The following is a 24,196-nucleotide window of genomic DNA, read 5'->3' as shown; positions in this document are numbered from 1 at the left end:
GCAATATCAATAACATATCATGAAATTTACTTACTAATTAGTTACTAGGTACCTACTACCTATTATTTAATGATATAGACTGCTGATAGACGTCTTAGCGCAATATCATTTTTCGTATAGGTACAACATTTTTCAACATTTTCAACAATTGCATTTAAATTTAACACATTTATTGACTATTATAGACTTACAGTGACCTACTTGTCACCTATTGTACAGCTAATCACAAGAGTGGTAAGTATTCACTTATCAACTGGCAATTTTTTTTTTTACTATTTAAAATTTCCTATACAAAAAAATAAATGAAATTAGTTACTCATGATTTATAATAATATTATCCAATTAAAAATTATTAAATAATTAAACATATTATTAAGATAAACGCATAATATAATGCATGTTTTATGCGTATTATACTATTATGTATAAAGATTTATCATAGTAATAAGATATAAGTATCTACTCCAGTGTTTATTGTTTATTTAGGTAAGTATATCGCATGTGATGCATTTAAGTATGCTCATAAAATACATGAACTAATTTAATTATGCTTTACTTAATTTTAGTAGGGTGGGATTGTTTTAACTTTTAGTACCTATTACCTATAGCTTATAGGTTACAATAATATATAAGTTAACTTAATAGTTTACAAACCTTAAGGTTTTACGTACCTAATTACGTATACAACATTTCAAAAATAAATAAGCACCTATCTATAATAACTTTAAACCCATCGACATAGCAAATCTTACTGAAATTCATTCAATACAATATGCACCCAGTATTGTTCAGAAATTTAACTCTAATATGTCATTTATTTTTACATATTAGGTAGGTAACTATATGAGTACGCCATTCCTATTCCCTGACGAAGTACTTACCATTTTACCATGTTTATAACTTACACTTTAATTTTTCATAGTTAATATGACAAAACTAGTTAAATAGATGTTTCTCGATACTCCGTGTAAACAAAGTATAGTTTGTTTGAAAACGGCAAAAATGATAAAAATAATTCATGAAAAACAAATGGACGGTGTAGGCCAATTCGATTGAATAAGTATATTATATTATATAGTCCGTTGTGGTTTAATCGCTGTGCCCAAGAGTGTCCAGACTCTGAATCTGAAAGTTAGAATAGGAAAGAACGACGTGTGACGTCACCGAGTTATTTTAACTACAGGATTATCACTGGAATACATTTTTTCGTCCGCACACCGTTATAGTATATGTATATATAATATACTATTACCGTAATACGCGATCCCTGCACGCTGGAACGGATTATTATTATTATTATTATTTTTACTATTACTATTATAACTATTATTTTTATCATTACTTTTTTTTTTTTTTAAACACCGCTCGCATTTTAAATAGACATTACGTTGCAGTATAACATAATTTGAGTCTGGAGGTGTCGTCTGACTGACACGATTTATAACTTTACGGTTTACGGATTTCTTTCGCTTTTCCTCACTATCTCCAATCCCTGGGGCCTGGATGTATATAAATGTTAAAATGTATAAGTCACATCTAGTATGTATAGTCATAGATGTCTTCTACAGTTGTGCCTACACAACTTTTGACAAAAATGTTCATCAGTTATCATACTAAATTAAAGGATACGTTAATTATAAAATTACTCATGTTTTTATGGGAGACTGGAAGCTTGAGATTATGATCTATAAACTGAATACAGATTGCCTGAACTCGATATATTATCAATAATTACTTTCAATAATGAAGCATTATTCAAATGGCACTTTATCGCTGGAAAAAAATATAAACATATATAAATGAATAAGAAATAATAAGAACTTTAATGCTATACGAAACCAGTGGCCTACCAACGGGGATGGGGGTTAGGGGTTTAACCCCCCCCCCAGAAGTGAAACATGTAGGTATAATTATTTTATAAAATATTACATTAATAACATTTTATACATATACATAAATGGTAACCCCGCCCCCATACACGAATTCTACGTACGCCACTGTACGAAACAAAAAGTATAAAAACGCTAAAGCATACAAAATTAATGAACTTTATTTAATATTTAAAAAAACAGAGAGGAACGTTGGAGCTCACAAAAAATTTCATTTCAAAATATTTAACTTTTAATTACCTAACTATAAAACTAAGTTGTATTGCAGGGGTAGCCAAACAGTCGATCACGATCGACCGGTCGATTTCGGACGATTTCAAACTCGATCATTATTTGTAGGGCTACGCGCTTTATTTATTCTTAATAACTATAGTTAATCAATAATAGAAAAAAAAATGTTATGGAAGTCGATCCTCAATGGTGAAGTATATTTTTAGTAGATCGTAACCAAAAAATGTTTAGCCACCCCTGTTGTATAGTATGAGCTCAATTATTATAGATTATAGAATAAATAATATGCTGTATCACATTAATTTTTTAGAAATCAACCATCTAAAACTAATGTTAGAAGGAACAGTCAAATCCCTAATAACACTATAGTTAACAGTACCAGATGACTTCTAAAATGCCCAATCTATACAATCTTTACTATAAATCATATTAAAATAACATTAAGTTGAAGACGTTAGAATTGACAATAATTTTATCACTAAACTTACAACAATCAAACTTGTCAACTTTGAACTTACCTCCACTAGTCCACTATATATTATAAATTACTATAAGCCAAATTAAGTTAGATTAACCTAACCCAAATAGATACTACTTAGTACTTATAAAGTTATTCTTCAATAGATGGAGATTGATAATTCATTTTTAGACATAATATATATTATAAAATAATATTTTTTGTAATTATTACAGACGTCTGTATGTTTTATTATTGCATATGAACAAATTAAAAAATGTATGGACCATACCATAATTTTACCTACCTAAACTTATTTACTTTAATAGTATAAATAAACTTTTAGATATGCATGGACACCCGATGAATCTAAGTTGTAAATATATACCATCACTGGCATCACTATACAAGCACATGATTGTGAACAGAATACAGATAATAAGTGCGAGCCAAAAACGTAAATAATATAATATATATACAATTTAATTTACCTCTATATGGAAATGTTGATTCCAAATGTTTGACACCTGCAACGGCAAACATATACTATTATTTTGTTATTCATACAGCGTATATACTATACTGATGGTAGGGTATCTACGTGATAAACCAGTAAGATAAAAACTATAAATTTTATAGTTTTTATCTTTCCAGTATAAATCATAGATGAAAGAAATACACACGCATCTGCACAAAACCAAATAAAGCCGTAAAAACATGCATTATGGTAATTTGAGGATTTTAGGCGTCATATATATGACACAATACACAATAATGTCATGATAAATTATAATACCTAATATAGACGTCTTTTACGTATACTATATTTATTTATTTATTTTAATCATGATTATAGGTTAGGTAAACGTGTGGCAGAGAATTCGAACAAAAAATTAAAAAACCACAGAACCATGAAGTTCTTAAATGAATAACATTTTAATTTTTAACTCACTAATCGAAAATTTACAATCAATCACATTTTACTTGTAATTTGGAAACTAATAAATACCGAGTAGAATTTAGTAGATATAAGTACTATGTAAACATAAGAGACATTTTCTAATAACAATATTAATCATGGAGAAGTCCATCCTTCAATAAATTAATTTTTTTATTTTTACTATAAAATAACATTTATTTTTGTATACTTTACAACATTTAACTTAAACATGTTAACATTTTAACATTTAGTTTAACTTACCCTTGAAATGTAACAATTGTACCTTAAGTTAAAAAGTAAAGAACTAAACATTAAATAGAATATAATAATATATATATATATTATATTATTATAATTTATAAAGTTTACAGTACTTCAAATTTTAATAGGAATACATGAAAATAAAGTCAATGTAATCATATCATTTACACTAATTTCACTTCCATTATAAAAAAAAAGCTGTTTGTAAAAATGTAACATAATATTACCATTCACAACTATTACCAAGGACAAATATTTGGAGTGGAATTTTCAAAAATGTAAAATAATAAACAAGTTAACTTACTAAAATTGTCTTGATAATCCAGATAAATTATATCTTAATAATTAAAAATATGTATGCTGTAATAAGTATCGAATAATTTATCATTATATAAATCTTTTTTACTAGATATTAGATAATATAATAAAAATATAAAAAATATAAAACTTATCACTCAAAAAATGTGGATTTTAGTTTATCATTATTATTATTATACAAATTTAATTTACTTATAATTAACTGGAGTTAATGATGTTTTTCTTTGACATTTGTTGTTATCTGGCAGACTGAAAAAAAAAATATTAATTAAAAATAGAAGATCTAGTAAAAAATCAAAAGGGTTTAAATAACATTATCAAATTATAGACAATAGACATGTTATTCTTAAGTTATATTTTATTATAATGACTTTTAAAAACATGGAAATATCTATAAATTATAATTATTTCAAATTAGTTATTGATGTTAAATATAAAATTACAAACTTAATTGAATAGATAAAATTATTAATAGGTAGCTTTCAAAATTGTTTTTCATTTTAATCTTTCATTTAAAAATGTATGTGAAATCAAACATCAAGTGCTATAAAAATTGCACCACATTATTATATGTATTAACACAATGTGCATATTATGTATTATAAAGTCTAAAAATTGTACAAAAGTTTCTTACTAACATAAGAAGCAAGTAAAGTTTGGTATAAACTTTTTCATATGATTCTAAATCACTTTACCCACATCACTATTTCAACTCATGTAATTCCAAACTTTATTTCTGAAGAACCTTCTTGACATGTATTTGTCACAATTTGGATGAAAATATCATGCAAATATAAAACCATTAAATAATGAGAATCGTAAACCACACTACACTATTAATAATTCAAATTATATGTATAATAAGATCTACTTAGGACTTAAAAATTGTATAATATATACTAGCCATTTTAAATCTTAAAATAAATATAAACCAGAATCAAAACTTAAAGTTATTAAAAGTAATAATAGTTAAAAAAAACCAAACAGATGAAAACAAATTGGCTATTACCGTTTTCTAAGTTAATTGTGATGTAATATATTCAGTACTTTCTTATTAATTCATAGCCATATAGACAAAAAATTGTTTTTAAATAATATTATGATGATTAGACTTTAAATACTTTTTATAAAATGATAATATAAAACAGCAGTTTTTAAGCTTTTGAAATACTAAAATATGCAGACCCTAATAAAAGACTTTTAAACTTTTTCAAAGCATGGACCTCTTTTTAGTTTTAAATAAATAACTTTTATCTTAATACAATTCTTTACAATAAATCTCATGTTTAATAAAAATAAGATAAGCTATATGAGAAAAAAAGTTGAGATGACTCGAGTGTAAAATAATAATATTCAGTAAAACTTTCAAATAATTACCTTTTAACAAAATATTTTTGAGAATCAAACAAAATTAATTTAATTCTATTCTATTCAATGAACAAATTTCCTTAAAATACACATTTTTTTCATAATACAGAAATCTTCGGGTCTTCCTAATACTCTCAATTTTATACCAAACAACTGCATTCTTACACGTCATAATAATTATAATTTATGTTTTGAGTCCCTAGCCAAAACTCCTGATAGCACAACAGTTCACAGTTTAAAAAACCACTAATATAAAATATTTTATTTATAACCAAAATAATAATTAAAATGACATCAGCGATACTATAGAGTATAGGTATTATATCAACATTAATAAAACAATTAACTTATGTCTGATAGAAATATTTTTCTACTATTTCAATGTTTAATGTATATGGTAATTAATAGAAGATATAACAATGAAACTAATTAAACAACAGAATTAACACACAATATCAAAATTATAACTGATTCAAGATTAAATATAGATGCTATAAATTATAATTCATCAGTGATTGTATCATGTAGATTATCAGTAGATAATGCATTTTTCATGTAGGTACTTATGTTATTCACCCCTCCTCCCACATCCAAAAAAAAAAAATTATTTAACCTTTTCCACATAACAAGAACATATCGGAGCTTACTTTTCAGCGACCACTCGTTATCGTTATCTTTTTTAAAAGAAAAGTAAAAAAAATATTAACCAATTAATGATATTTTTCATTTTCATTAACAGAAGATAAGTTATGTAAAAATCTGATGCTTTCCCTATAAAAGTGCCGCCAGAGCCAATCATCCTCTATAGCCTAACCCTTAAGTATGTCACTGTAAAGTTGATGTATAACTTTGTCTTTTATTTAACATTCAACTAATCAAAAAACAATTCACATTATAAGATTTATAAACAAATGTATCATTATTCATAACATATTACATAAATTAAATTGTGAAATACTAAAATGTACTTATACTCGTAAATTACAATTACATATACATTATACATACGTAAATTAAATATTAATTATTATTAAATTTTATTTATCATTTATCAACACCTAATATTCGTTATGATTTTAATAATTCAAAATTATTTTATACATTTTTTAAAAATATTAATGCATGTTTTATGAATTTAAAATTGTATAACAATTTTGAACTATTAAAAAAAAAAAAATAGTTACAATCATTTATATTTTTATTTATTTCAACTGGAAAATGCTTTTAAACTAAAATAGCAATAGCAATTTGTGTTATATGGCAGGGGTGGCCAACTTTAAAATACTTGTGATCAACCTTTTAGGTTTTTTAGGTTCACGATCGACCAAAAAAAAAAAAATTATATCATATGTAATATGTTCACACATATTAAGTATAATTAACAGATATCAGTTTATAGACTCATTTTTCAGAATTATTTATTGCCTTTTTCTAAATCTAATTTTTATATAGTGAGATATATAAAGATACACTAATTTACAATAAAAAATATTTTATTTGTTTTCTGAAAAAAAAATTAAGAAAATGATAAATGGTATCGCGATCGACCTGTTGGCCACCCTTGTTATAAGGAAATAAAAAATACCTTATTAACTGTAAAACTAAGAAATAATTTTTGAATATATCTTAATCAATCAATACTAGACTTGTTAAATTAATAATATTTTTATCCAATTAAATGTTAGAAGGTACATTACTATAATTCATTAATCATTTTTATGAAAAAATATGCAGCTTTACTATAATTGAGTAAAATACTTATAAATTATAGTTGATTTTTATGAGCTTGGTAAAGATAACATGATAATAGAATAAACGTATATTACAGTAGCTAAGCAAAATATCACTACCTTTTGATTAATATACTATGGATAGACCACTAGGACACAGAACATATTATTGAATAATAATGTAAATCAATAGTGAAATAAAGTAAAAATGTATTTCAAACAAAAGTAAAATTTTAAATTAAATATTTTTAATACTTTTCAATATTCCTTAGCTTATCATACTAAAATTATTATATTATAAAAATATATTTAGTAATTCATAACATTATACCTGTTCTATTAATGAATCAGCTAAAATCTGTAAATCTTGTTCAGCTTTTACAAGCTAAAAAACAAAAAATAATTTTAACAAATAATATCATTAACATAATAATATATTAAGTTTAAATAAATTGAAATTAACCTTATGGATGTATTCTAATTTTGATTCTAAATTATTAGTATGAATCAAATTTTGTTTTTCTGTTAGTTCAAAAAATTCTTGTGGGGTCATTTTGATTGAGCCTTCATTATTTAATGGAGTAATCTTTTTGTCGTTAGAAATCTTAATACAATAATCAACTTCTTTTTTTATTGATATTAAGTCCATAAATTCTGAGTTTGAATCGGATGGTTGTTTCTAGAATAGTAAAATATATTTAATATATATTTTTTTGTGCTTGAATTTAATCAAAAGTTGTTATTATTTATTAGCAATATACAATATACCTACAATATATATTTTGATTATTTACATATTTGTTTCATTTTCATTACTTACCTCAGAATTTGAGGGAGATTTAAGATCATTATTTCCATCATGTTTTATTGGTTTATTAATAAACTTGATTAACTGGTCTGAAATTTCATCAATACTCTCACTGTTTTCATTTAATACAGTGTCAATTTTCAACTTTGAAATAAGTTCAGGAGGAAGATAATTTTTATTTTCAGCAGACTAAAAACACATAGTAAAAAAACAATGATTAAGTTTTATTAAATATTAAAATAATCTAAAATAATAAACAAGCACCAAAAAACATTGTATTAAGTGAAATACGATTAAGATATGTATCCGAATACATATTATATAGAATTTATATGTATAAGTAATGTATCTACACATTTCATTTTTATTTTAAATTTAACATACCAAAACATTTTACATGTTAATCTGCTCTACACTTTGAACAAAAAATACTAATAAGTAATATAACAAATTTATATTAGCTCTTACTCGAAAATAATTACTCTTTTCATAAATATCATTCATTAGTTCATCATATCTTGGATATTGAGTGGTGGCTGTTGTAGTTGGTATCAATGATTCAATAATTATTTTCCATGTAGCTATATGTAACTTTGTTGACATATTACCCTAAAAATAAAAATATATTTTGTAATAATTAAAAATGAATGTTAAAAAAAAATAATTGACTAGGAAGGTATCTCAAGAAAAAAAAATTCCCTAATTCCTATACTCAATATTTTTTTATTAACAATTAAAATACCCTTAAAAGATAATTCATCTACTAAGTAACCTCACTTACTTCTAAAAAATTTTGTGCAGTTTTTTTACTCAACAACCCAAATGACACAAGTATATATTCTAAATCTAAAAGAAATCATACATAACATTAGTAACAATGTATACCTCCAACTCACACATTATTTAATTAATAATTAATTAATACCATATGTTTTTGAATATTCAAACTCAGGATCAATATCCAACAACAATTTATACACCAAAACCTTTATAAATTCATCTCTGCTAGGTCCATTCTGAAATATCAATAATTGAAGATTTTCGTCATCAATATCAACTAAGTACATCAAATCGACTTTGGTGAAACGATCACGTACCCATTCCAAAAAAGCCTTCATAACGTAAAATTATGAAGTATAGGTGATGAACTGAAAAATAATAAAAATTATGTTAAGTACATAATTATTTAATTCAAAACTATACTACGCAGTGACAACCGAACAAAAAGACACAATTAATGCCTGTCAGCTTATAATTGTCTACATGAAAGAACAATTAATATTTAATTCAAATATTGGCTATGTTTGTAAATTATTTTAGATTAAAATATTCGACAAAGGTATTATTGAATTTAAAGACTAAATAAAAACAAAACAAATAGGTACTAAACTTTTATGACATATTACTTACTTGTTCAGTAGATTATTACAAGATACAAAATAAAAGGTTAAAATCGGAATCTAAAATGATGTTTACGACTAATTTATCAAAATAAGTTTAAACAACAAAATTATTTATTAATCTTAATGTAGGTAATAACACTAATAAGTAATAAAATAACTAATCAAACCTAGTATATAATAATATTATATTGTAACATATTAATATCATCATGAAGATTTTCAAAAAACGGTTATCACTCATTAATGTGCAAATATTATCAGTTGAGTTGCTGATTAGGATACAACCAATCGGGGGCGGCTAAACAGTAAACCGCCATGCACTGATCAACAATTGTAATACCCATCGAGATGTATTAAACTATTATGGAATAAGGAAACAAAATGTATACTTGACATACAGTGTTGTAAGATTTGAATTTGAATTGTTGAATTGTAAATATATTCATTATTTTAAAAATAGTTTGAGCATCATATACCATTTTTAAAAGTCTGAATGATAGTACACACAATACCTACTATCATAATGTTGATCAAGAGGATTTGTTTCAAACAACAAACTGAATTAATATTTTTGTCAATTAAAGCTATATCTTGATCAAAATCTTGGGTACCTACACGCATACACGCTAAATCTTGAGTGTTTTTGTATTGATCAAATAATTTAGACATAATAAGTTTTAGTATTGTAATTGATTGTTGCAGACCACGGACTAAGATATAATAATATCCAATTAGAGCAATATAATTAAATAAGCTGTTGTAAATTGAATAATTTAACAACTGAATTACTATCACTAATTATTGCCGATTCAATATGCAATAGAAGAGAATAAAATAAAGAGCAATAATAGCCAAAAACTCACTTCTGGATTAGCCACTTTTTTACGCAATTCCAATTAATTAGGTATACCTGAATTACGAAATAAATTCAGCCAAAAATAAGTTATAACCATAACATTTTGCTGTACACTTGACTGACCACAAATAAAAATATATTATTATTATTATTATAATATTATACATAGGTTTCAAGATATATTATATTATATATTTTTTTTTTTGGGCCATATCGAATGTTACGATTCTGCAACCAAACCACCAAACGAAGCCGGCCGAACACGACTTATTGTATCAAAGTGTTTATCTGTACGACTGTACAGTATATAATGGGTACCTTTATAATAATTATAATATTGTATAATGTATAATAAAGTCGTACACGTAGAAATAAATGAATACAGAATAATATAACATGTGAAACTAGACACACGAACATACATAAGGCATGTATACCTACCTAAATAAGTACATAATAATATATATTATTTAGATATATACAGAGTGAATAAACATTTGTGTTACAACCCATTAACCCATTAATCATAATTTTATTATTAATATCAAAACAAAAACCCTCCGTCTAACTCCGTGTAAAAATTAGCTAAGTAAAAAAAAGAAGAAAAAAATCAAAAAAAAAAATCATTGCATAACCAAAACTTTTTTCGCTTCATATAGAATTTATAAAACCAGTAATTTCAAAGCACTATAAAGATGTGATATCATAAATAAATGCTAATTAAACTGAATTTAAGTATATTTAGTCTGTTTCGATAATTTATTTACTTGGCGAGGAAATTTTAGTATTAATATAGAGTATACAGTGTAAAGTGTTATTATTGGTTGTAGAGTATTATTTTGATTAGTATAGAAATGTTAACTGTAATATTTTTAATTTATAATGTCTTATTGTCTAATTATTCATCCAGCGCCACGGTTCTTATATTGTATCATTGTATCGTATGAAGTAAAAAATTTCCTCGCCAAGTAAATAAATTATCGAAACAGACTAAATATACTTAAATTCAGTTAATTAGCATTTATTTATGATATCACATCTTTATAGTGCTTTGAAATTACTGGTTTTATAAATTCTATATGAAGCGAAAAAAGTTTTGGTTATACAATGATTTTTTTTTGATTTTTTTCTTTTTTTTTTACTTAGCTAATTTTTACACGGAGTTAGACGGAGGGTTTTTGTTTTGATATCACCAATTTTTATCATTTATACCTAAATAATAATAAATATATTAATTAATATTAATTATATTAATGTTTATTAACATATCATATATTAGTGTTTATTCCCGGTCGGCACGACAACGCGAGAAGCGGCCGCCGTGATTCCAGATTTCAATATAATTTTTCATTAAAAATGTTTCACGTTTCCTTTGATAACTTAATTTCTAACAGTACGATTTTTATGATTTTTACAAAAGGATCATCTGCATGATTTTCCTCATGTTTTGCAATTTACTAGGTATAAATTGATTCAGTAGATAATTAATTATCTCATTTGACAAAAAACACCGAAATTTACACGGTTTTAATGTGAAACTCCTGCTTCGAGATAATATACACTGTCGTGCCGCCGCTTTTATTTTTTTTACTTAGCTCGCGCCACGACCGTGGCGCTGGATTAAAAATAAAGAATAATACAATTTCTAAACACTTCATTCTAGAGCATAGAGTTGTGCATTAATGAATGTTGTTCAATCACTGAAATTTATTTTAAAAAAATGTCTTTAAATTATGTTTGCAAAAACAGTATAGGTTCCTATATTTGATTTTCCAAAGTTGATCTCCAACCCACACCCCCCCCCCCCTAAAATAAAATATATATATTAAACTTACAAATAATTTTAGATTTTTTTCTAAATAAAAAAAAACTTTCGTATCATACATTTTTATTTATTTTGAATATTTATGATATGATAAAACGGCTGTAGCATAAATTTTGAATCACCCTGTATACAAGTATCTACATTACAAATTATAAATCATACAATTAGGTACATAATATTAAAAGTATAGTGGAAAACCCACGACCGATGTAGACCAAGGTTTCTAGGTCAAGTGTTTCATGTAGCTCAAGACACTATAGGGTAGTCGGATACACGTAAATTATATACAATTATTGATAATGTTACAACGGTTACACGCTAAGTATTGCGTTGGTTATAATAATAATTGTTACGCGAAAAACATAAAAAAAAAACACCTCTAAATCGGCACAATTTTCGATATACTTCAAATTCGTTCCTTTCGATGTGGAAACGTAGCGAAAACACAAAAATCGCAAACGTTTTTTTTTTTCATGAACTCTTATAATATTTTAGATTACGCTCACACAATAAAATATTAAAAATGTCGAAAATCGACATAAGTAATTTTTCAGCACGTTATTATACATTGTTTGTATATTTAATTTTATTCAAATTTTCACTTAAAATGTTTATAAAATAAAATATAATCATCTTAATACATTTTTTAGATTTTATGATTTCAGTATGAACTATTAATTAAGAATCTTGTATTATATTTCCAAAACCTAGATGCAAAAAGAAAAATATTTATGAATTTTCAACTACAAAATAATTTGCAACTTTTATGAATTTCAACAAAATTCTTATTTCAAATGCATATAAAAAATAATTGTGCCTATGTATTCTCAATATTTTTTTACAGGTACAATAGGTACATGATAAGAATATGTATAAGAATAATTTTTTTGAGATTATATATTCAATTTTCAAGAATTTTTGACCAAACGAATAAGTTTTTGACATTAATATAAAAAAAAAAACTAAAAAAATGGTAATTCCTCGTGCTCAAAAATAATTAAAATATTTTGAAAACTATATCGTAAATACAGGGTGGAACATAAAACGGCCGGTTTTCAAAGATAGATAATAAAATAAAAAAACGAATAAAAATTAATTATTATTTATTATCATTAAGTACATAACTTACCATTTATTTTTTAAAAATGATGTCCTCGAGATGATGGATAAATTTAACAATCACATTTTTGTGTGTAGAACGTCTTGCAGGACTCAATGAGGCGGCCTTGACAGCAGCGACATTTTCAGGTGTATGAATGATATTTTTTCGTACAGGCTTCATTTTTAGTACAGAACTCGTTTTTTCAAAGTTGGTAGTCCATATTTTAATAGCCTTAACTTACAGTACCGAATCATGACGTTTCAGATTAAAATGAAAACGTATTAAACATTAGCGCCGTTCCTCAACGCTCACCATTCTACTGTTTGATATTTACTAAATGTCTGAATAATAAATAGGCGATAACATGTTGTTTTTAAAATAATATCATTATATGAGAATTCTTATCTTAATTACTATCTTATTTACTAAAGAAAATCTAATTTTAAAATCTGCCATTCCTGTACCCCACCCTATATAAATGGTATTATAAACACTTGGTTAAAATTTCAAGTTTCTACAGTTAATGGTTTTCGAGTTACATAAAAAAAAAAATAAATAAAATCGGTTTTGTTGAAAATTTTAATTTTTAATAGGAAAGTATCTATTGGAAAATAACGTATTTCTAACCATAGCATATATTTTTATTTGATGGGGAAAGCGAATGAATTTAAAAACTAACATCTTTAAAGTATAAACTAGATCTAATTTTCTATCTAAAATAACTTTGAAAGTTTAAAATCTTAACATTTTTCAACTACTAATCCTGTATAAATATACAAATAAACACATCATATAGTAAAATGAATACATTCATATTTCATTGCTCCTCTTAGAATTTAATATTTGAGGAACAATATTATTTAAGAATTATTAACTATATAATATTATACCAAAGTAAAACTTAATTTTAACACATTTTTGAATTTTTGAATTATAATCTTAATATTGTTAAATTAATTTTAACTCTTCCAGTATCTAGTTACTTAATAAGAAAATAAGTTCCTAACTTTAAAATAATTAAAACTAGATTATGATCCACAATGGAAGAAAAATGATTGAATATCTTATGATTATTTTCAGCAAAATATATTATATATTATTAACTAGTGCTCTATAGGCTATAGTTTGATTACCTATACTTCAATAATTTTAACAACTTACGTATAAGTAATTTTTACTTGTTATGTTTTATGTAAGAAATGAGAATTTTAATTTACTTTCACCAAAAAAAATTAATTTGGGAGCAAAGTGCAATTGAAAAGGAATTTTCGCCGTAGTGTGCAACTAGTATAGATACTGCTACACTGCCACTTAAATGAATCCAAAACCTGTATCACCTTCTTCAAACATGCAGTAAAGATGATAGTATGGTTTCAAAAATACGGTGTGAAAAAAAGATTAGTATATTTGCATAAATCCATTCACTGGTCACTTGGTATTTACACGATAAGTATATTTTGTGATGTAATCATCATTTAACGTGGTAGATAGAGTAGAGTGATATTTTACTTTAAGTTGAATATGTTCGTATTATAATATTCATACAATGACGAATATGAATTATTATTAAGAGATTAGACGAGTAAAAAAAATCATAATGTTACATGGAATACATATATTAACATTTAATATAACAAAATAATATAGTTTGTGTTTTCAAGTACGACTTTATATGTGATTTTTTTTTATGTGTTTAAATGCCATTTTCAGAACATTCATTCAGTCGTATACTCTTCTTACGAATCGTACTATACGTAATTATACTAAAAATAATTGTCTATCTTTATTAATATATTATATTAGAATTTAGTTATACATCTTTAAGTAAAATATCTCAAAATCAAACAAAGTGTATTATGGAATAGTCCATCTACGTAATGTTGATTCACGAGAAATCACTTAAAACTTGGATGAATCGATAAAATAATATTATGTAGACTATTTTATTTACAATTCTTTGAAAAAAAATTACTGCGTTTGAATAATTTTTAACAATAAAGTTTAGAACATGAATAATTCAGCACCCCTTATTATGACACTGCAGCTATTCTTGCCATAATGCCATACAATACAGTAAATTTATATTTATGTACAAAACACCCACAAATACATTCCTAATAACACAAACAGTGTTCATTTCACAGATATTCATGATTAAATTTAGATGATGAGTTTGATACGTTAACTATTTAAATCGTATTTAATGTTTTAAATAAAAAAAATCTAATCAGTTTTTTTTTATAATTTGATTGTGTACAAAAACGATAAAAATAGATTTACGCTAGATTAGGTGAAGAAACGTGATTTGACTAGAAAAAGTTCTCGAGGCCACTTTTAGACCACAGTCCACTACAACATTATAATAAACCAATATTACCATCACCAGACCCAGTATTCAGGGGTGGAGAAAAGGCTTTATTACAGTCATTATGTTCTTTTAAAACTTATGGTTTAATGGCGAGTTATTATGAAAAGGTTTTCTCTTCAGAAGCAATTATTGTTTATTGAGCATTACATTTTCTAATTATTACCATGAATACATTAAGTAAGGACATATCAATACTAATCAATTCTACAGCCGTTTACCCTTTACCCAGTTTGTGGATCCGACACCGAGATTCCGCGCTATCGTCACTGTTGCATAAAACCTATTGGGGATACATATAAATATATTGCACAACAAATAATGCTTCTACAGATAACCGTATGTTCAACACAAGCCACGTCATATCGTGTTTATTTATATTTTATGCCTAACGTTTTAACCTATATATCGGTACAGGTGGCATTGGAAATTATATATTAGATATACATTGGTTAGGAACGTGAATATAATCTATATATGAGTCAATATAACTATATAATAATAAATAATAATATATATATATATATAGGTACCTACTGCCGGTAAATAGTCAATATTGTAATGATATGATACGATTGTGGACCGTGTGACGAATTGACCGGCTGCACAATATTATAATAATTCAGATATCGCGTCCTCCGAAGGTCGCCGCCACTGATACGAACCGCCGCCATTGACTCCTTATAACGCCTGCACGCATTTTCCACCGCCGCCAACTCCATTAGTTCCCTCTTATTATGTTCGCTTTCTTCTCAGTAGGGGCCGACGTGCTCGCAATGTGGGAAAATCTGTACGGTTTCCAAACGCTCATACTCTATAATATGATACCAGCAGTGTGCGTATTGCAATAAAAAAAAAATACATATAATATTTATTATACAACTCGAATCGCCCTTGTAACACATTTGGGACGATCAACGACCCCGAAGGGTCCGGAGTGCGACGGCTTCACGGGAACGACTAAGAATGTACATAATTATACAAAATATGTAATACATAGATAGGTATGTCATTATTTCGACTCGCTGAGGTCGACAGTAATAATCGATATAAATTGATAAAAAAAATACACTTTTTCCCGGTACGTGTACAAATTTAATTCCGATAAAACTAAAAATACTTAATATATTTTTAAAATCAACGATTAGCTTAATTTATTTTAGCCCCGTCTAGGTAGGTGTGTGTTAAGAAAGCTAAATTTATGTTATATATATACCATCATTATATTTATGTTAGTGTTGAATCAGATAGTTTAAGAAATACCTAGGTAATTTATAAAATAACTAAAACATGTAAGTAATGTATATGTACTTCAACTAATTATTTTATACATTACTTGGTTAGTAAAAAATAACTTTGTATCGCATCTGAACTCCTTAAATGGCACAACATATCTAAGTTATTTAAAATATATTATGCTCTATACACCAATAAGTAATAGGTATGCTGTACTCATCTTAACCACATGGATTTAATGCAGCGGTGCGCGGTGTTTGTATTATATACAGAGTGACTCACCAAGTATGCCACCTCTTTCCCCTTTAAATTATGTGTTTATTATTCTAATACTGATTTCTAGTTTTTAAGTAAACTTTGGGATTATGTATATATATATATATATATATTGATGTATTCACAATATAATATACATAAAGTCAGGTTAAATAATATATAGTGTTACCTGTTGCAGTACATGATCATTAGAATTAAGACTATATTGACTATAATTGAATGAAAACATTTATATGTAATATAAAACATTAGTATTTAATCTTAGTCAGTAAGTTTTAATATACTAAATAATAGAATACATAACAAAATAAAAACTAAGTTATAATTTACAAGAGAACGGGATTTATAAAAGTGGACAAAAAGTTAGCTTCTTCTGCAGATATTACTTGATCATCTTCATGCATTGTAGAATAAAACAGTATGAGGAAGTGCTGTATTTTAATTGTGTGTGTTTATTTATGTACGTCGAAAGCAATCAACGTATATAACACTACATATTGTTTCACATACATATATACTTGAAACGCGCTAAGCACTCCAATCTACGGCCACTAACCTAACTCCAGACCACTGCGGAAGGTCATCAACATCACTGTTTCTACTAAGCGCTCCTCGAACCCGACAACTATTAGAGTATTCACAATTCATACTAGTGACGCATCGGCGATGATAGTTTTCATTTTAATATATTTTTCTTAAAGTTAATTTGGCTGTATAATGTACCCTCTGGCTTGTTTAAAATTTAAATACACGATAACGCGTACTGCATAGTTAATATAATTACAGATATGTGATATTGGTATCGTTATATAATAATCAATGAACAAGTTAAGAAAAACCCAATTTGCCCTTTTATATGATTTCTATACGCAGAAGTAAACTTACTATAATATTATTATATACATCATTTAAACTTGGCCAGCGTGACAACGTAATTATGTGGCCAATAGAATTTAGTAATACTACCTACTTACTACCGAACGGTAAATACATATTTGAACTTCACATGGTTTAATATTATCGTTGGCTTCCTGTAATAAAAAATATACGAAATGTAGTTAATTTAAATGATAATAATATGTCAACAAAACAATGAATACGAGCAGGACGTTTTCACTTGTTTTGCTAATGAGTAACGACTAATTACTAATGAGGCTTCGAATAGGTAATTATTAAGAATGAAATTTAACAACATTTATTAATCCAAGTACACGGGAATTATTTATTTGTGATATGAAAAAATAATTCATTTTGGATACAGCCCATCTGCTTCGAAATAAAAAAAGAAAGTTTTTTTACCACCCGTTTGTGCCAAATTTACCTGCGTTTACAGTAATTTAACATAGGTATTCAATAAACATGTTAGTTTAAAATATAAAAAATAGAAATGTATCCAAAAATCTTATTTGAAACTATAATAATCGATATCGATCGATGATTTAAAACTATTAAGTCTTATAGATCAGTTACACACACAATTCCAGTATTTGAGTTTTTCAAATTTTTTTTATTTTTACTATCCGCATAGTTACGTTATATCTTTGAAATTACTGTACAAATGATGTATAATATAGTTTTTAAGTTATATTATTATTATTATTACTATTGTCATCAGCCATCAACAAATATTTATAATGATACTTTTGCAAGCATAATATATTACACCTATTCTACAGCGAAACCTATAGGTATGGTTATAATATTTAGGTAATATCAATTTTCAAATGCGGATTTTGTTCCTCTGACGATTAAATGTTGAACACCTTGAATAATAATGCAGAAAACGCTTGAGGTTTTAACACGCATAGTTATTTTCTCCTATCCGCTCAATATAATATTATTATATTATGTAATAATAATAACGATAATACACAAAGAAACTGTCTATTGATTACAGTGATACTACATACTATTTGTACCTAAACACGGTAGTAATAAATTATACGATAAAATACAATGAAAATAAAAAATTTAAATAAATTGATGCACACACATTTTAATATTATTATATTATTTTACTTTTTAATGAACAGTGTACTAAACAATCATATTTAAATTATATAAGCTCGCTATTATAATATTATTCACTTGGCCCAACACGAAGTAGTCAAATTATTATGTTTTTCTTAAACGAACTAAACTTCAGAAATTTATTTTTGACAATAACAAAAAACAGAAACTACTAAAATTGAATTATTATTAATCATGTTAACATATGCATGCACGTTATTCTATAGAATAAAATTATTAATGTATGGATTACACAGATTTATTGTAGTTGAAAATTTGAACTTGAAATGTATACAAATATATATTAGCATAACGGTTAGATTTATGTTTATAACTATAGATCCGTAAAAAATATGTCATAATAAAACAACACGAGGTCAGTTCAGTATACGTACAAAAAACTTTATTTCATTCAGCAGTGTCTCATTTCAAGAAATTTCTTTTATAAAAAAAAAATTGATGGTTTGAACTAATTCTACTAAAAACATAGCATTTTTTTGGGGGGGGGGGCGTTCACCCAGCATTGAACTATGCAGAACATTTTCCAAATTTCCAATATAATAAAAAGCAAATAGTTTAAGATATAAGTTTTAAAAAAATTATAATTATACTTATATAATAATTACCTAAATATATTATATATTATTTTCATTTACATGTACCAATTGTTTGTGTATTTAAAGTACGTCAAGTCTAGATTATATGTCGTAAGAGCAGAAAATAGTAGACTGTTATCATCATTTGTCGAAAAAAAATTAAAAAGTAAAAAATCTTAAATGTCTAAAATTACACAGGAGGGAGCATATTTTATTAAGGTGTATAATTTATATTGTATACTACTATTATAGTACGTTTATAAAATGATGTCTCTTTATTTACACTGTGAAAAATACGTAAAACTAGTTTTTTTTTAGAAAAAACTGAGCAAAAATGGCTGTGGGCCTGATGAGAAAAATAAATTTGACATTTTTTACGTTTTTATGCATGCACATTCATAAGTCATCGCATTATAGATTAAATATAAGAAATTTTGAATTTGAAAACTTACTCCTTCGCTAGGTATTGTACATAATGTGATTTTTTCAAAAAAACGGTATTTCGTGGCCTTTAACATTAAACTCGGCGATATTCCATATTATTATTGTTCTAAAACACACTGCAATGTTTCCTTAATTATATCTAGAAAATGCCAATAAAAAATATGGTTGGCAAAAATCCAAGTCCCTAAAAAATAAAAAACAAAGATAATAAAGATAATTGTAATAAAAATCTACATATGTATATCTATTTTATTATTCAGTACGTGTCTTGTGTCTTTATATTTTCATATAATTTTTCTATGATACGATGTACTTATAAAGCTTTATAAAATTTTAAATCATATGATGTGGACTTTTCTCTGCTGCACATCAGAATATTATATATATTTATGTTTTTAAAATTATGATTAATATAAATGAATCAACCCAGTTTCTATGGTAACGTAATTATATTATTCATTGGTTACTAAGAGCATGAATTAAGATAGTTCATCTATCTTAGTTCATGCTAAGAGCAACATAGGTACTATAACATGGAATTATAACTTTATAACATTAATTACATAGTTGTTGTTATTTTGTTACCATGGCAACTGTAACGATAAGGAAAATTGCTCTTCATTATATTAAACATTGTATATTTTGTATTAAAGGTAGATAAATTAATGTGGAATATTGTATTACATTTTAAAATCTTTAATATATATAAAAAAAACATTTTCATGAATTTCTAACCACAAAAAAATGTATAACTATAAATTTCCAATATTTTTAATGGTTAAATGGAAAATTATGAGAAACCTGTCACTAAATATTCTAGCATTTTTAACTAGCAGTCAATTTTGATTGGCATTTAAAAAAAAATTATAATAACTCAAAAAAATTAAAAATATTTTTAAATTGTATTGTGTATAGGAAAGACAAACATAAAAATATAAATTATCTTAGATTATTCATTTTTTTGTTAATTACGCTAAAGAAACAAAATCAATTTTGTCGAAAATTAGTTTTTCGTGAAAATTCCTGTTTCACTACTTGCTTGATGTTACCTTCCATACTTTATTCTATCCACCTCAAACCTTCACCTATATTTTGAACTAACGCAGTCGTTGTCTATAGTTTTGTGTTTATTTTGTCCGATTATCTAGAAAATTACAGAGAATTTGACTTCTGTAAAGTACAAATACTAAATAAATCCAATTAGTTATTCATAACAATCATAACTATTATTACAATTGAAAACAGAATCATTTTTTGTATATAAAATGATATTTATATATATTTTATGTACATACTTATGTTGTAAACATACCCCCCCCCCCCATCAAAACAAAAAACAAAATTATAAAACCAATGTAGGTACTCATAGCTTCACTAACTCCTAATCAGAGTATACCTATCCACATTTTTATATACTTCTCAATTAATATATTTTTGATAAAATATTTTCCCCACATATATTCGTTAATGGTAAATTTAAAAAATATATATTCTACAATCTACATTATAATATTGTATTTAACAATTTTCAATACATTAACTAAAGTGCAAATATTAATTTATAAAATATTAAAATACATAGTTAATATTTGGAAATAATTAGTTGAAATATGTATTTTTTAATTTATTCAATACTTAAATAAAAATGCCGGATATTCTATAATAATAATATTAAATTTATTACCTAATAATAATAATCTTATATAGAAAAGCGGAATATTACTATTGCTAACATAAACGGCATTGAGATAAACTGGCGATGGCCATATACCCATATCACATATTATTATACTTTAATATTATGTTACGTAGGTACCATATGTGATAATATATTAACTTTTATACGCTTTAGTGAATTAATCATATATTGAAATATATTATAATAGGTAGGCATATAAATTGCAGAGTAGTTAATGGTTGTATAATAGGCAATAGACAAATACATATCAGGCAAATTTATGAGTAAATACTAAATAGCGATTGAATTGTTGATGTTGTTAAACTACGCGTGTGTTTATGTTTACTATTTTGTATATATAGATAGTTAACATAAATTATAATAATATATAGGAAGGTTTAAAGGAAGAAAATTCGTTTGATAATACATCGGAATGTCTTATATACTACAAATAGGAAGGGGAATATAAAAATAACAATAAATTAGAGTTGTTTATTATGCTAAAATATTTTTAAAACTATTACGTAAATAAATTACTCTTAATATATTATTATACGCTATACATTCAATACTTATTACTTAAAATATATAATACATTTATTTTATAATATATATGATATATCTATACATATACAGAATTGTATTTTATATATTTGGTATGGTATGTAAATATTTTATACTAATCATCACATTCGGAAAACACTTTTCTGAGCTCCAGAACCTGTTTCAGTGAAAAACGAATTCAGTTCTATAGATACTTCGTAAATAAAATAAAATATTGATACATGTCCAACGTTGAGGACTAACTTCATAGACATTTTTTTTACAATATTGCTTTAATTTCCTAGTACATATTTTAAGATTTTCTCAAAAATTATTCCTACTTTTATACATCCAAAAATAATATAATAATTTGTATTACCTGTACCATATACGATAGATATTGTAATAGGTGTTTTCTTGTTTTTCTTTAGGTATTTCAGATGATACGATCTTCTTGTGAATTTGTATAAAATACTATAAAGGAAATAGTGTTTTTATTTTTTTAATAACTCATATCTCGACGTGCGACGTCTAATTTTATCATTTTTATAGTTTGATGTCACTTAATTCAAACCACAAGGCCACACGTGCAATCTATAAATATAATTAATGAATACGTATAAGGAAGGACACACGAGTCTATACCATTAATCTAATGCTACCCTTTTACAGCACTTACACATCTATACGCCCAGAAGTTTACAAACCAATTGTAAGAGTTTTATTTGATTCTAATTATGTTAAATAAAAACTGAACCATGTGCATTGTCCGTCTTGATCCTTGTAGCGTCTCCATCCTTAAATGGATTCTCAATAATTCGGGGTCAGGTAAACGTAACGTAAATACGCAAATACCCACAACCATCTCTATTACATTTAAAAATTGTATGTATTATGTTTATTTACAAACTCGACAATGTTAAAAAAATAAATATTGACACTGTCAATTATTACCATGATTGATCATTTTAAAACACTTTATAAACCGAGATTCAAGATGAATAACGAACACTGTTTATTAGACCTTTTTTAAAATAAATTTGGTAGTATAATAATTAATATTGATACAAAATATAATCCACTTAGCAACATGACAATTAATTTTGCCTATCAGATGGCGCATATAACCTGAATAATAAACTATTTCAAAAGATATTTTGAACTTTGAATTTTTTTTGGTCCACTTCAACATTGACTTTCCATTTAAATTATAATAATAACTTACAACCTAACAAAAATAAATAAATAATCACCTTAATTTTAAAAACAATTAAAGACATAAGTTTTAAGTGTCTTATTTGTAAATTCATAAACATATATGATATGTCTATAAAAAAATTAAAATCTTAACTCTAATTTTAATCAAAGAATTTGAAAACTTATACATAGGTACTATATCTTTGATCTTGATAAAGCAGAAGTGAAGTCCTTAAATAGTTAAATGGTAAATTTAGTAAACAGAATACATAAATTAAATATAAATAAGTAAATAAAAACAAAATAAATATTTTTTTTTTAATAATATGTACAAAGCCTAGAATCTAGACTCAACTAATAACTCAAGAGAAACCATCAAAACGCATAAAACTATAAATACCTGTACACTCTAATTTCGTTTCTATACGATCAAAATAATTTCTTATTCTTTACACTAACTTATGCGCATTTAAAGACTTATATATTCTTATAATATTGTAATTACTTGTTTTAATAAGAATCCCCAGGAGAACGTAGAATTACACTCTAGGCTCCAACACTGATAATTTAATAAATGGATAATATTAACTATTTGTTATTTAACTTGAAAAATGGTATCTTTTTCAGAGGTCGAATGACTGTTAAATATTATAATAACTAAAA

At 25.5% G+C, this 24,196-nt stretch overlaps 1 protein-coding gene and 1 long non-coding RNA gene across 6 annotated transcripts; both read right to left on the bottom strand.

Moving 5' to 3' along the window:
- Positions 1-4,238: 4,238 nt before the first annotated feature.
- On the bottom strand, positions 4,239-17,133 carry LOC114130942 (uncharacterized). Of its 5 annotated transcripts, XM_050200617.1 has the most exons (10): positions 16,091-17,132; positions 13,216-13,529; positions 9,100-9,150; positions 8,928-9,018; positions 8,784-8,848; positions 8,471-8,611; positions 8,015-8,191; positions 7,658-7,873; positions 7,526-7,579; positions 4,239-4,345 (listed from the first exon to the last, which is right to left on the bottom strand). In XM_050200617.1, the coding sequence occupies exons 3-10, from the start codon at positions 9,118-9,120 to the stop codon at positions 4,334-4,336; spliced, it is 777 nt and encodes a 258-aa protein (XP_050056574.1). In that variant the 5' UTR covers positions 9,121-9,150; positions 13,216-13,529; positions 16,091-17,132; the 3' UTR covers positions 4,239-4,333. The 5 variants fall into 5 exon arrangements, with proteins under 5 accessions (XP_050056574.1, XP_050056573.1, XP_050056572.1 ...); XM_050200616.1 differs by having other exon boundaries at positions 8,928-9,150; positions 16,087-17,133; XM_050200615.1 differs by having other exon boundaries at positions 8,928-9,150; positions 16,091-17,133.
- A 5,324-nt stretch (positions 17,134-22,457) lies between these two features.
- Positions 22,458-23,384, bottom strand: LOC126549980 (uncharacterized). The gene is made up of 4 exons (XR_007603958.1): positions 23,291-23,384; positions 23,016-23,203; positions 22,716-22,930; positions 22,458-22,637 (listed from the first exon to the last, which is right to left on the bottom strand). It is a non-coding gene; the product is annotated as an uncharacterized LOC126549980 (long non-coding RNA).
- Between the last annotated feature and the right edge of the window lie 812 nt (positions 23,385-24,196).

Source organism: Aphis gossypii, chromosome 2 (genome assembly GCF_020184175.1).
Source record: "Aphis gossypii isolate Hap1 chromosome 2, ASM2018417v2, whole genome shotgun sequence".
In the NCBI taxonomy this organism is placed as follows: Eukaryota; Metazoa; Arthropoda; class Insecta; order Hemiptera; family Aphididae; genus Aphis; species Aphis gossypii.
The sequence above is the reverse complement of the archived record's forward strand: the minus strand, read 5'-3'. Positions and strand labels throughout refer to the sequence as shown.